General features: G+C 46.0%; 1 protein-coding gene across 1 annotated transcript; it reads left to right on the top strand.

The window, feature by feature from the left end:
- Positions 1-13190: 13190 nt before the first annotated feature.
- On the top strand, positions 13191-15410 carry LOC136521369 (AIG2-like protein D). The gene is made up of 5 exons (XM_066515104.1): positions 13191-13440; positions 13885-13957; positions 14061-14153; positions 14621-14704; positions 15084-15410. Exons 1-5 carry the CDS (start codon positions 13286-13288, stop codon positions 15237-15239), a joined length of 561 nt encoding a protein of 186 aa, XP_066371201.1. The 5' UTR covers positions 13191-13285; the 3' UTR covers positions 15240-15410.
- Positions 15411-16138: the final 728 nt, after the last annotated feature.

Below are 16138 nucleotides of genomic sequence, written 5' to 3' on the forward strand. Positions count from 1 at the left end.
TGAAATCTTATTTCGTAGTAGTAGCCAAACATCTTATACGCCATAATAAACTCTCAAGACCGTTCAAATTTCGTCCATGCCACAATTTGGAGTGGATTTGAAGACATATTAAGTACACATAACAGTAGCAACATACAAATCATCTATACATATCCAACTTTATTAGCATGATTACAATAAGTGCACATCAGGCTGGCCGTTCCAATCCAGTCCCATGGCTAGTAGTAGACTAACTAAGCTTGCACGCACATCACACGACTGACTCGTCAAACAAGATGATAGCAAAACCACTAATAGCAAAACCACTAGATGCTAGCGCCGTTTTACTCCTCCCTCCACCGCCGTTACCCTGCTGCATCATCATCTGTCACTTGGGGCTGGGGCTGGGGCTGAGGAAGGATAAAGATCTGCTTGATACCGTTGGTGAAGTCGACGCCCACCTCGGCGTACCCCTTCTCCGCGTGCTGCCTCAGGCAATCCTGCTCCAGGTCCACGAAGTAATTCCAACGGGTGATGTTAGCTAGCACGAGTGCTACGGCCTCGGGTTCCTCGGGGAAAAATTCGGAGTAGAGTTCGATTTCTTCTTGGGAGAGAGGAGGCAGCTTCCGCGAGGGACGCGTCTTGATCATCTCGATGAAAGAGTCGGGCACCCTCTCCTTCGTGATCATAGCCACCGTCGTCGGCTCGGCGGCCTTGCACTCATCGTCCTTTGCCGCCGCCGTCTCCATTGGCTCGGCGGCCTTGCCCTCGTCGTCCTTTGCCGCCGCCGTCTCCACGATGCTGCTGCTCCCGACATCCTGGTGCTGCGGGCGCCTCGTGAGGTACGCCTTGGTCGGTGCAGGTGGTGGCGCGGCGGACTGCAGCGCTGCGGGCGGCGTTGTTGTATTGTATGTCGAGAACGAGACCCAGGGCGCCGCCGTAGCGCGCGCTATATACTATGTGACATCGGATCGATACTTGTTTGCGTCGGACTCGATCGGACTCCTTCCGCCTCTCAGATCACACGAACCGTAGTCGATGTGGATGCGGCCGGTGTGTCTGCTCCGACTCCGATCCAATTACTCGCCTCCCTCCTCCCTGTAAAACTGCTATTCTTGCAAGTTGCAAATCACGCATCCAGTGGTTTACCGATTATATTCATGGAGTATATATATAGACACTTTTGCTTGCACCCTGCAGATTCAGTTTTGACATGCTACGGCCTACGTCAATTTTTGCAGCCACCGGCTCAACATCAAGGGCCACATTTACCCCGCGATCAAAGCAAGTTCAAGAAAGAGGGCCTCAAACAAGCAAGGGTTAAGTGCTGTATAATGAAAACAAGTCCATTTATGGTGTGTGGTTTGAGGACAAGAAAATATGGCCATCCATGGATTTTAGGATATCAATATCATAAGTACACAAATGTATTTTGTAAACGGATAAAAACAATCTTCAGAGTCGGTTAGTAAAACCGTTTCTATGTCATCAATTGTAAAATTAAATCCCTACAAATTGATTTTCAAGAACGGTTTTCTTAAGGCAACTGCCCTCTTTTTAAGTCAGCCGTTGCTAAAAATAATTTTCAATTTTTTTAAAAATCCTAGAAGTTGTATAAATAAACAAGAATAAGATTTTTTTTTAATATGGCCAGAAGTCCGATGGACCAACCACCACTAACAGGATTTAATTTTCGCTATTTCTAAATAAGTGCGTCAGTTACACCCCAACAGGTTCTATCTCCTACCACCGCACCATACAGCTATCGTACGAAACTTGTAATCAATATTTTGACTCATAAGCAATCTTATAAATGGGAACATTTTCAACAATACAGTTTTTACAACTTTGATATAGGCCATGTCTCCATCAAGGTCATTTGAATTTTTTTTCAAAAAATTAGAATTCAAAATCTGAGAACATTCATCTGTATAAAATCTTAAAATACATTGATCCAGACATACTAGACTGCTCCGGGATGATAAAAAAAAAAGTTGGATTTTCAGGGGTTACTAATAAAAAAATTATCAAATGAAACGAAATTCAGAGCTACGAATAGTCATCCTTGGCTACCAGAGCCAAACCATCCCTCCTATCATTGTTAGCATACAAACAATGCAGACCACAAGCACCTTAGAATTCCAAATGTCCATGAACATGAGCTTTATACCGTTATTTTTTTTATACAATCCTAGCAGTAGCAGCAGCAATGCTCACTTGAAACAAGAGCAATGGAGGTGGAAGAATGGAGGCGGAGAGTAAGGATTAAGGAAGGAGCAGTGACTGGTCGCATACCATCCGAGGCTCGGGAGCGAGCGGGAGGAAGAGCATACGGAAGACGAGGTGGCTTTGAGGGAGTGGAAGGCGGCGCAACAGGCGATGTTGCCGCGGTTCTCGGTGACCGCCTGACCGGCAGCCAAGCGTCGCGCATGTCGAGCCACATGAGGTCACCGACATCCTCGAGGTACCACGCCTGCTCAGATCTCGCCGCTGCTGCCCGTAGGAAGATGAGCGGTTCCCAGGGGCGCTCCACCATCGCCTGCTGCTCGACGGAGAAGGGACGACAGTGGGGAGGTGGAGGGGTGGGGATCACACGCCAGTGGGGTTAGGGCGGCGCCGACGGGGCTAGGGTGAGGTGCGGACGGGCGGTCCCGGCGGAGGGAGGGAAGGAGGAGACCGAGCAGAGGGGCGGACTAGAGGCAAGGCGCGGCGGTGAGGGCGGTGGTGAGGCGTGGCGCCGCCGCCAGCGGGTGCGGGGTGGAGCCGGCAGTAGTGCGGGTGCAGACGGACGGGGTATGGAAATTTGGAACCGCAAAAAATCATGGGTGGGTGGGGGGAGCTTAGGAGTTGCTGCGCTCGCCCTCGTTGGTGGGCTGAGCCTGTGAACCTCAGGCCCGAACGGCAGGTCAGCCTGTTTAACTACCGCTGGGTACTGAATAGGTATTTGGTACCCATGTACCATATAGTAATACTATATATATATATATATATATATATATATATATATATATATATATATATATATATATATATATATATATCAAAGTTGTAGATCTCGTCGCCCTCTATAATTATGATATAAATTTTATCTTCATCCGACTTTATTTGAAAATGTTATGAATTTATTTGTGCTGCAACTATTTTTAAGAGCATTTAAGAATCGATTTCTAGGCACTTATTTTTAGAGGCGGTTGACATAAACAATCATCCGTGAAAATCCTATTTTCAGAAGCGGTTCTCTTAAGCCGACCTCCTTGAAAATAGATCTATTTTTTGTGAGGGTTTACTTAATAGAATTACCCCAAAAATGTATTTCTAGGGGTGATTTATAAGATACAGTGCTCCTGCAGCTGGTTACAAATGGTTTGCTAAGTGAACCGTCTTTGCAAGAAATAGAAGGGGGTCTTTAAAAAATCTTTTTTGTAGTGGTGTATCCATGCTACCTGTTTGGTTGGATGAATGGGGCGAGCCATTTTGCTATTTGGTTGGGATGGATGAGAACACTTGACTAATTGTATTTGTATTATTTAAAAATAACAACTAATTATACACTAATATATATGCACCAACACTAATTTTGTCATGATAGTTGCTAATTACAAATAAAATATATTAATTAACGCTTGCAACATTCGTTTTTCACCCTTCTTCTGTACGACGCAACGCAAGCGGGGGATGGGCAAGCAGAGGGATGCGCCGTCGCGGCCTCTTCTGGAAGCGAGTGGAGGGGGCGGCGGGGAAGGGCTGCCGCAGTTGCAGGCGGGTGGAGGGGAAGGAAGGGACAAGCCAGCGATGGCACAGGCCACCGGAGGGCTCTGGCTGGGTGAGGGCCGGGAGGAAGGTGCCGACCGCAAGCGCAGGTGGCTGCCGGTGAGCTCTAGTCGGGCGAGGACGGGAAGAAGGGGCTAGCGCGGAGCTCTAGTCGGACGGGGGACGGGAAGAAGGGGTCGGCGGCAGGCAAAGGCACCGCGGGGGATGTGCGGGATGGAGGCGCCATAGGGAGTGGAACGAGCTGACAGGGACTTTTTTTTATTTGCGGGAGCACGTTCGGACGGAGTCACCGGACGTCCTCCTTGTATCATTGTCGTAGTCATAAGCATACTCATACTCATATATCATGGCCCTGTTCGTTTCGCTGAAATTTGGCTTATGTTGATGTTTATGCTGATTTGTTGATAAATGAAAAGATTGTTCCTTCGCTGGAAAATACTGCAGAAGTAGTGTTGAAGAAATATATGGTTTTCGATGAATGAGCTGAAACAATCCGTGAAAACAAGTAGAGGGATAGTTGATGTTCTTCATATCAGAGTAAGAGGGAGTGAAACAAAAAAAATCAGTAGGAACGGTCCTCATAAAACAATTGTTACTTTGTTTTTCTTTTTTTTGAACCAATTGTTACTTTGTTCAAGAACTAGTGGTTACATCCTTTTATAGCAATCAATGATTCAATGATTGCGAGTGGCCATCACCTTGTTTGGCTCTGACATAAAAAAATTTCTGGTTTTGCGTTTTTCTAGTGAAAAATGAGCTTTTTTCCGTGGGATTTGTACACAATTCTCGTGAAACTCCGAGTTTCAATCAAATGAGCTCTCAACCTCGGCATTCAATGAACTCAGGTCAGTAGAACCCTGTACCCAGACTTATGTCAGGTGTGACGTGCTCTCTCTATCTCTGAACATGACGTGTGTGCTCTCGGAGAGGACAGCGATCGACGGCGTGCGCTCGAATCACACACATGGCACCAATCTTGACGCAGGCTCCACCTTCTGTACCTCCTCTGCTATTCTATCCTCCTCTTTATTTAAGGGGATGTTTGGATGTAGGGACTAAAATTTAAGAGGTGTCATATCGAATGTCACATGGAGTGTCGTATGGGATATTCGAATACTAATAAAAAATAAATTACAGAAGTTATTAGTAATCCACGAGACGAATTTATTAAGCCTAATTAAGCTATCATTAGCACATGTTTACTGTAGCACAACATTGTCAAATCATAGATTAATTAGGCTTAATAAATTTGTCTCGCAAATTAGTTTCAATATGTGTATTTAGTTTCGTAAATAGTCTATATTTAATACTCCATGCATGTATCCAAATATTCGATGGGACAGCGACTAAAGTTTAGGTGGTGGAACTAAACACCCCCTAAAGACCTATTTTTTTCAATTTGGCCCTTTTTTGGAAGAAAATTCTTGTGTTGGCCCCCTGGGAACGTAAACTCATCTTTGAACCGGGGGTCGGCGCATCTGAGGCCGCGCTGATGTGGCTGGTACCTCGGCGCCAAAATACGTGGCTCTAAGGTCGGAGCCACAGATCTTGGCGCCGAGCTCGGAGCCACGTACTCTGGCACCGAGATACAAAACCTAAACAGGGCCCGGCCGCCGCAGCTCTCTCTCGCGCGGCTTTGTCTCTCCCTCTCTGTCGCGCTCTCTATCTCTCCCAGTGCCGCCGCCAGCCAGCCCCGCCGTCGCCCACGCCTCCTCCGTTGGCTGCCGCCCGCTCCACCGCAGTAGGCCGCCGGCCGCCGGCCCCCGCACCGTCGCCGCGCCCCCCGTCTTTGTGCCATTCCCGGCCACCCTCGTCGCCCCCTTCCCTCCTCCTCCGCGCTGTCTGGCGGTGAGGGCGGCCCACCACCGCTCGCCGGAGGTCCCGCTGGCCGGCGGGCCTGCCCCTTCGACGCCCGCATCCGTGCCCCACTCCTCTATGCCCCAGCCCCTCCAGTACCTCCTGCAAGGTAATTTTTTTAGTTAAGTTAAATTAGTTAATCTACTTTAGGTAATTTAGTTAGTAATTTTTTAGAATATTTAGCAAATTAAGTTAGCAAATTTAATTACATAGGTAGAAAGTTAGATGCTTATTTATTTAGTTATATTATATACTTAGGAATGTATTTATGTAGCTTATTTAGTTAGATTAGATTGTTAGATACATAATTAGAGAGCTAGTTACTTATTGATTTAGTTAGCTAGTTAGTAAATGTAGTTACCAAATCTCTTATATTGTTAGAGAGATAGTTAGGCAGTTAGATACTTATTTGTTTAGGTAGATAGTTAGGTAATTTAGTTAGCAAATGTAGTTAGATATTATGGTTAGTTATCTTATAATAATATACCCGTAATAACTTAGTTGTTGTGCATACCAACTAGATGGACAACGTAGTCACACTGTATCATGGAGGAAGTGTGGAGGAAGATGAGTTTGGGAATGTTAGTTTTCTTGGAATGCAAAGGGTGCCAGTGATATTCGATGATCGGCCATTGTTTTGTGAGTTGTTTGGTAGGGCTCATGATGAGCTTAAATGCAAAGAATGAGTTTCAATATTTGGATTTGGTTGTGCGGAAGTTGTCCAATGATCCCACCCCTCATGGGTATTCACCCCCTAATGGTCATTCACCCCCTCATGGGTTATCGCCAGAACCAGAGAATTCGGCACCCACTGAGCCTCCATTACCCAAACGCGAGGTGGATGTGGAAGCTGTGGTTGTGGTGCCCGATGCTCAATCCATCCTGAATGAGGTTGGTGTATGTCCTGGTGTCCGTGCAGAATGTGGGACTGGTGATGTTGTTCCCTCAGGAGATGCCTTTGACCCAGAATCATCCTAGTAAGTAATTTAGTAACACTTTGGCTTTCCTTATTCTTTGTTCATTCCATTCGTTTGTCTCAATGCTATCCATATTTATGCTTTAAATGCAGGAGACAATCCTGATAATGATGGTTGTGCTCATGTTCCTCCATCAACCAACGTGGACCCAGGATTTATGGCCTCTAACAGTGTGGATGTTGATATTGTGGATGATGATGAGCCTTATGGCACAACAAGGGCCGTTGATTCTGATGATGACCGCCCTGTTGCAGCTTTGAGCGAACAAGAAATGGAGCTCATCAGACGTTTGTGTCCTGATCGTAATCCACTGGTTCATAAATTCAGCGACCTTAGTCATTCTCAACATGCTTATGGAGAAGGAAGAGATGACAAGCTGCTAGAGGCTCCTAAGGCCGGTGACAGCGTGGAAATTCAGAAGGACATGGTCTTCAAGGACTTGCCCACCTTAAGAAGGTGGTTACAGTAATATTATGTGAGACGTTAAGAGACCATTCAAGGTGAGGCACTCCTATGTGGAGCGCCGTTACATGGTGGTGTGCAAGATAGCAGATTGCAATTAGAGGGTCTGTGCTCGCAAACAGAAGGCCATAGGGAAATTCAAGATCATAAAAATTTTAGGTCCACACACTTGTGCCTAGACAGATCTAAAATAGAAGCATAGGCAGTTGACCTCTACCCTCATTGCCAGAAAGTTGTGCACAACTTTGAAGGGTCATCCCAACTTGAAGGTCAGGACAATTATGGAGATGACTAAGGAGATATTTAAGTATGACATAAAGTATAGGAAAGCATGGAGGGCAAAGCAACGGGCCAGGAAGATGATATATGGGGACTGGGAGGAGTGGTACGATCAGTTGCCTGCAATGTTCAATGCAATGAAAGCAGCTTTCTTGGAGTAAGTCGACACTAGCCCTCTTGTTGTTTTATGCTTAAGTAAGTTGTTGTTTGAGCTAGTGGGTTTCTACTTAATATCTCACTTCTCAAGCATGACATCTAGCATAAAATGGTGGCTTCACATGTTAGCTTAAATATCCATAATGTTGTAATGTTGCCATGATATATTGTAGAGACAGAAGCATTGCATTTTCAAGTTAGACAACTGCATAATGACCTTTCATAGCACGTAACCGAAGGGTACTCCCTTTCCCATCCAGACTCCATGTGGACAAAATAGCACCTAACAGAAGGGCTGAATTTTTTGTTTTGCTCTTTGTTATTTTCCTCTTTTAGCTTTGTCGTCTTTCGTAGTAAACTATTGCATTGTACTCTTGTTACCTAAAAATGTTTAGATATTCCCAACAGATCTGTATTATTGTTAGAAAAGAGAAAAGAAGTCATGGCCTATTGGCTGCTGATTTGACTGTGCCAGTAACAGTGGTAGTATGATGATGATATGGCATTCATTTGAATAATAACTTATCTTTGCATCTTTGCATGACAGAGGCTAGCACGTAGGCTGTGGCGTGCTGTAGCTCATTGTGGTTGTGGAACTAGCGCTGCGATGGACGTACATGGGCCACACGCACAACAATGGGACACACCTATAGGCCTCAGTACTTCTTCTCGCGGAGGTATATTTTCATTACATGCTTTCTTTAGTTGAACAGAATTAAATGCTACAATCCTGACATGATATAATGACTTATGTGCACACATCATTTAACCTCTGTCTACATGTTCTGAAGGACAGAGCTCGTCATGCGCGACTGTGGACACTTTCCAAGGCCACGGAGACGAGGACGACGAGGTAGACGATGAGGAGGCCGAGGAGCGTGGTTATGATGAGCTTGCCGAGTCTCAGCTCCAGGACGCTCCTTCGACTGAGCCTACGTAGGTTGCAGGAACGAGACGACGTCGTCCGTCTTGCAAGTACACTCTAGGCACCGGCGCTCTTAGCCACCAGGTGTCGGATACCGTGAGAAGGGGTACCCCAAGCAAGAACCAAAAAACTGCTTAGACCCTAAAAACAAGAACCAATAAGACAAACGAGGTCTCAGCCAAAAATCTCCGATTCGCCCGAGGCCCCCTCACCGAGGCCCCCTCGCCCGAAGCCCCCTCGCCGAGGCCTCAGAAGAAGTACCGATTGTCCGATTCGCCCGAGGCCTCCTCGCCAAGGTCTGCGATTCTCCTATTTCGCGCGAGGCCGGCTCGCCACCAGCCCCGCGACCACCGCTTTGACTAGACTACCCCGGCTGGACATCACATCTAATCAAGGCGCTCAACCACTCCGACAACCACACGACGGCACAGTACGACGAAGTGACAGACCAGCACGTCAGCACCCTGCCATCCACGGCGGGACTGTGCAGGGGTTACCGGCTACTGTGCTGCCTAAACTCCTGCACCAAGGACAAACACGACGTGGGAGTCAGAACTGGGTTCCTGTGACCTCGGGACCAGCGAACTGACCGAGTTCCGCCCCGCCCGAGACTCCCGGTAGGGCCTCTGGCGAGCTGGCCATGCTCCGCCTCGTCCGAGGCTGGGCTCGTCCCGCAACCTCGTCGCCTCCACCTCAAAAGTCGCTCTAGCAGGCTGTCGCATCCAATCAATGCGCCCAGCTACACCCACTACGTAAGCCACGATCGGCAGTGCGCCGCGACAGGAGCGACGGGACAACGGTCAAATCGCCTTTTTACCATCCCTTACTGACAATACAGGGTCCCATATCCTGTAGACGCACGTTCCGCACTGTTCCGCCTAAATCAACTACGACGATGGCCGCCAAGACCCCGCATCGCCGCCTGCAAAGGCCTCGGCACAGCGGGTCTCGGCCTCAGCGCAGCGGGTCTCGGCACAACCGACTATAGCAGCCACCAGGCCTCGGCACTTCATCAAGTCAACAAATGTACAGGAGCGCAGCATGTCGCCGGCCTGGAGACCATACCGACTAGACACCGATGGGAACTCCCACGACGCCGCGCTGCTCCAGGGAGCAGAATACGTCAGCAAATAGTAGCCCTCTCATGTACTCCTGGCTTCCTCCTTGCGGTTATAAAAGGAGGTAGCCGGTACCATTTCCAAGGGAGAGAGCAACGGGCAGAAAGACAAACACACCGATAGAACAACACACTTCTACGCTGCTTGAGAACAACGCCTCAAGCAGCCCGCACCACCCCCGCCGAGACCTGGGGCTAGCTCCCTCTCTCACCTAGCTTGTAACCCCCTACTATGAGCACTCCGGTGCAAGGAATACAAGATTGATCCCTCAGACTGGACATAGGGCCTCGATCGCCTGAACCAGTATAAACCTTGTGTCTCTTTGCATCACCATCCGGGATAGGAGCACGCAGCACAAATTCACTCGTTGGTTGAGGGACCCCCGGTTCCAAAACACCGACACCAGGGTACGGGTAAGACTAGGAGATAGTGACGACGACTTGTAGGTTAAGACTATGCTACCAACTTAGATTCGATGCCACAACTATTTAGGCTGTATGGACTTTGCTTATTTTGCATGTGTGGATATTTGGATAGTATGTAGTTACTTTCCTATAAGTATTTGAGACTGTATGGATATTGTGGACTATTTGGACTATGTAGGACATGTTATGTTGATTGTGATGTTCGATGTGGTTGTATTGTACTATTTGGACGATTAAATATTTGGATTATATAATGATGTCTCTGTTTGTAACTATGGATGCTCCTGAAATAAGGAAAACTCTTGTGAATTTTTCCGTGAATCATTAATTATACTACACTGCAAAAAGGCACAAATATAGTACACAGATTAAATATAAATTCATTAGAACGTGTATAGTCCAATCGTATCGTACAGACACTTTGCAGATGAATCTAGGCTTTTCAGTAACAGTGAACGAATCTAGGCTTTTCAAACAATGAAAATAGACTTTTCAGTTACAAGGACGAGGAGTACGATGACAGCAGCGATTTATCACTTCACTTACATAGTACACCTATAGCATCTAGGCTTTTCAGTGATTTATCATATCAACGACGAATAGACTTTTCAGGAAATGAATCTAGGCTTTTCAGTGTCCATTGAAATAGGCTCTTCAGTGAAACTAATTAGGCTTCTTGGGACCAGTTATAACACATTGAAATGGCAACTAAACCTGCCTCTGCCTATATATACGTAATGTTGGATGCATTGCTACTTACTTCCTAACTAGTATTTTCTTTCGTTGCAGTACCAATATCTAGAGGGCTGTCCAGAGGAAGAGGAAAGGGGAAGAGAACTCCCATTGTGTGGGAGGGTTCTCTTGGTCCCGATTTCTTTGAGGAAGCTCTTTATGAGAGGTTCTCAGTTGAGAGCAAAAGTGATTTCACCAAAGAGGCACCACTAAGAGGATACGATGAACGGAAAGAAGAGTGGCCAAAATGTATGCATGGTGAGGACTGCCTAGTGTAGATGTTCACCGAGGGAATAGATGGAGGTCATCGTTTCTTAAAATGCCCGCGAGTATGGATAATTGCTATTATTATTTGTTTCTTCAATATGTTCCTCTTCTATATAACTTACAGGACATACTTATTGCAGTCTTCCTTGGCCGAAGAAAATTATGGGTTCACTAGGTGGGTCGATCCTCGACCTATTTATCCGCATGCGGAGTACATCTACTGCCTGTAGGACAAAATCTTCGATCTAGAAAGAGAAGTTAGCAGCGGTTACAAGGATACCGAATAGGACGACAACAACAATAGTGCCGGTTCACAGGAGGCACTCTACAATGATCTATATTGCACCTGCCCTAATCACAGGAACAAGGGGCCTCCGTCGCCACCCCCGCCGCCGCCACCACCAATAATGACAGGATACTATAGAGAAGGTGCAACATAATTTGCTATGTGGCCATACTACTAGGACAAACCAATCTTATTAACGGGCCACATTCATGTGTTTGTTTTTTTTGTTTAATTACCTAAGGCATGTTAGGGTTAGTCGAAGGAACTATGTACCCTTGTTTGGCATATGTTTTCATATGTCATTTCATGTGCTTGTTGTTTGCTTCAATTACCTAAGGCATGTTAGGTTTAGTACAGGACCTCTGTACCCTAGTTTGGTATATGTTATCACATGCCATTTCATGTGTTTTATGTGTTGAATTAGGTAATCCACTACTTCGTTACATTTTATTTGCACTATGTGAACTCGTTTCACTACCTATGCAATATTAAACTCAATATTATGACAACAAATAATGAAACCAACAACACTATGACAGGTCCAATAATAGAGCACATTAATCAACATAACAACATTTGAAGTACATAACGACAAACTAAATAACGCAGAACATGCCCTAGGTACGTCCATACTTAAAGTGCATTACATGACAACACAATGCAAAGTACAAGATTAGACAACATTATTCATTAATAAATCATATAACTAGCAAGTCATGAAGATTAATGAGTGCAACGAGGCCACTTTCCCTTTCTCTGGACATCGAGATTCTCCTTCATCGCTGCCTTCGCTTGGCGCGCACGCTCAAGCTTCCTCTCTCTCTCCTCTTCCTTGTGCTCCTTTTATAGAGCCTCCTCTCTGCGTCTCTTCTCCATCATCTCCTTGTCATATGCCTCCCACCGTAACAGTTTCTGCATCCACTCCTCGTCTTCTGGCTTGATCTCAGTATCGATCCACTCCTCGAAATCACAGAGCGGTGGAGGGGTCTACAACAAATACAATTGTTACAAAACAAATAAATCATGCAAGACTTTATTTGACACAAAATAATTACTACACAACATCAATTTCTCACCATCTTGTTAATGCGGCACCGAGGAAGTGTAGGCTCAAATGCAAAATTGGCACACATCTAGTACCTCTGCCTATATGTGTTCTCTTCATCGGACTTAGCTACCTTGCAAGGATCACCGCATCAGCACATGGGCACTGGAACACCACTAGGCAGAGGCAATGGGTCGAAGGCATTTCCGGTCATTCGGCCATAACTACAATTGAACCAAATTTGTTCTAAGAACCGAAAGCAATGAACATTAAACCCTAAACCTAGGGTTTTTTCATTTGTTGCACATAAATGAAAACATAATGTAACACGATGATAAGATATTACATTGGCTTACTAGCTTTACCACGTCTTGACATCCTACCGTTACATAATACAAAAAATAAAAAATCACTTCAAACATTAGGTAATAACGTATCTAGGGTTGCAAAATAGATGCAATATATATCAAATCAATGCGTAAAAAATGATAAGGGGAGAGAGGATACCTTGCTCGTGAAGATGTATGGGTCAAATCCAAGTTTCCAAGGTCAAATTCGTCGATTCAAGAGATTTGGCGGGTTAGGGAGAGGAAGAACCCGAGAGAGAGGAGGAAGAAATGAAAGCAGCCTCGGCAAGGGAAACTTGACCGTGGGTTTTGAATCCATGCTCGGCGTTAAGATCTGTGGCTCTGAGGTACCGGCCACGTCAACACCACTTAGGATGCCCTGTTGTGCGCGGTCAGGCACCTCAGAGCCAAAATCTGTGGCGCCGAGACGTGTTACCTTGGAGCCATGAGTTCCGATGTCGAGCCCCAAGGTTAAAGATGAGTTTACGTCTCCCGATAGGCCAAACTTAATTTTTCTTTAAAAAAACAAATTGCAAAAAATTGAGCCTTAAAGCCGCACGCAGCCCAGCCGCACCCTGACAGCCCTCGACAAGCGGCGCGGCGCGGAGCCAGCCAACGGGCACCCGAACCAGACGCTCCCCAGCCGCACCTCGATCGCCATGGCGACGACGCCGCAGCCGCCGCCTCCCCCTGCTCCCGCCGCCGCGGCCGGGGCGCACACCGTCTTCGTCTACGGGAGCCTGATGGCGGACGAGGTGGTCCGCACCATCCTCAAGCGCGTCCCGCCCGCCGCCCCAGCGCTCCTCCCAAACTAGTACGCCCGCCCCTCCCTCGAACCTCCTCCCCACTTGCCCTCCCTCCGCCTTCCCCGCCTTGGTGTTGGTGGTGCCCCTCGCCCCTCGGTTCCCTGCGGGGGCGTCGCTTTCGTTTCCCCGTCGTCGTCTGCTACGGCGCTGTTGCGCGCTAACGCCGTGCCGATTGCATTGCCTTTGTTTGTTTTTTTGCGGGGCCAACGTGACGAGATGCTCTCCCCACCTTCCTCGTCACTGCGTCAGTTGGACAAGTAGATGAGTATTACTATTTCCGCAAGTTGCGATCATGCGATGGTTCACCGATTCATGGAGCGGATGTGCATATTATATCTGTGTGCGCGCCACACACGCCAACAGCGAGAGATTCATCATAATGTATATATTTGCTTACTTTAGCTTTCAACCTGCAAGTTCAGTTTTAACACGCTACGGCCATTTTTCTGCAGCCACCGGTTCAACATCAAGGGCCGCATTTACCCGGCGATCCTGCCCGTTGAAAGCAAGAAAGTTGCTGGGATGGTTTGTTGGTTGCTGTCACATAGAACTGTTTGAGTTTCAAGAATCAAATATTGCTCCTCCACTTACTTTTTATTTATTACTATGCTACTAATTGGTTCTGCAGGTTATGACGGGTGTTACTGATGAAGAGCTCCAAATTCTGGATGCGTTTGAAGATGTGGAGTACACGAGGACAAGAGTTGAGATATCATTGGCTGTAAGTAAATCTGGCATTTGATCTGAGCCATTATTATATACAGGCAAATATATGGTGATTAGTGAAGGAATGAAACCAACTCTACTAGGAATTCAGTTGTTTCCACGCTGCCTAACCGACAAGATACAGTATGACCAGTGTCGTTTCTGCTTTAGTCTAACCTGGAGCTGTAACTACAGTACCATCTCCTAAGGCACCATTTTTTTCAGTACGAGATCAGATCTTCCATATGATATCAGCTACCAGGTCGATTATGAATACCTTGTTCTCTACAAACTTTTGCACGAACAATCATGCTTCCCCTCATCTGTTCATCCTTGGAATGCCATCCTAGGGGATTTTAACTGGAAAGCCATCGTTCATTGTGTTTGGTTCTTGTTTTACCCTGGAAATACTAGCACTACTTGCAGTCTGTGATTTCTCATCTAGAGGTGCTTTGCTAAAAGAAATGTGGTTTTGCATTGTAGGACTCTTCAGATAAAATGCTGGCTGACGCTTATGTATGGAGTGATGCAGAGGACCCCAATCTTTATGGCGAATGGGATTTTGAGGTGAGGAAACTTGTTTCCTGCAGTCCTGGGATGTTAACGCTATGTGATTATTCTGATTCTTTAATCCCCACACTTGATCCTCGTGAATTCTATCTATAATGTATCGTCACGCTATGGCCATAGGAGAACTGCAGCTACCTTAGGATCCTATCAAATGCTGAACTCTATCAGCCATTGCCATCCTCAGGATCTAAATTCCCATTGCAACCACACTCTGTGAATGTAGCAATTTGTTAGCATAATTCCGGCAACTACTCTTTATCAATACGTCTTCCACGTCCTCATCTATCTGTTTCCATTTACACCCATAGCCCAAAATGTGGTATGTACATATGTGGCCTTGTGCTTTCTAACTACAAAGATTATCTCTTGCCGACAGGAGTGGAAGAAACTGCATATGAAGGATTTCCTTGCGATGACGAATGGTTTCATGCATGAACTCGAACAGCCTGAATCCAAGACCAGGGTGGAGACCTACGAGTCATTCATGCAACAACATGAACAGCCTGCACCAGGGACCCAGGTTGAGGGTTGAGAGTTGCAATCTGCTGGCTGCTGATCTACATCTAGTCATTCTCCTGGAGGAATTGCATTGGCATTGGACTGTACCATTTGTAATAGGTCACCTATATGATTTGTGAAATAATATCAGGATTATCCTATAATAATTAAGCATACAAATAAATTGTCCACTGAGATTTCTGTTGATTCTTTATGTCATTGTTGATCCCATGGCTGGTCCTCAACTGCTGATGCACGGTCTCTCAATGATTTGTGAAAGATCGTGATTATCCTATATAATGCAATAGTTAAGTATATGAATATCAAAAAGCTTTTCTTGAGATTTCAGTTGATTCTTCTGTCATTGTTGATCCCATGGCTGTTTGTGAACTAAGATCCTGTGATATAGAATAGTTAAGTACAGCAATAAAAAAAATTCACTGAGACTGTTGATGAACCCACCATGGCTGGTGCCTGGTGCTGAACTGTTGATGCACGGTCTTTAGCAGGTACAGACTAAAAGGAATTCAGAAACAACTAAAATCTTACTAGCTTGCTTCTGGGAATGTCGGATTCCTTTTAATTCAGCTGTATTCGTTCTAAGTTGTGGCTGCAAACACTAGGCAGAGTATTAACCTACTACCATCAACAATCTAAAATTTTCAGTCAGATTGTTGATGAACCCATGGCTGGTGCCTGGTGCTGAACTGTTGACGCACGATCTTTCGCAAATAACAGACTAACAGGAATTCAGAAGCAACTAAAATATTTAGCTTGTTTCTGGGAATGTAGGATTCCTTTTAATTCAGCTGTATTCATTCTAAGCTGTGGCTGCAAAGACTAGGCAGAGTGTTAACCTACTACCATCAACAATCTAATAGTATCTCCAAAACTTTATTGGTCAACTCTGACAAAGAGCATGAGCCAACTGCA

The sequence above is a fragment of the Miscanthus floridulus genome, chromosome 18, assembly GCF_019320115.1.
Source record: "Miscanthus floridulus cultivar M001 chromosome 18, ASM1932011v1, whole genome shotgun sequence".
NCBI classification, from domain to species: Eukaryota; Viridiplantae; Streptophyta; class Magnoliopsida; order Poales; family Poaceae; genus Miscanthus; species Miscanthus floridulus.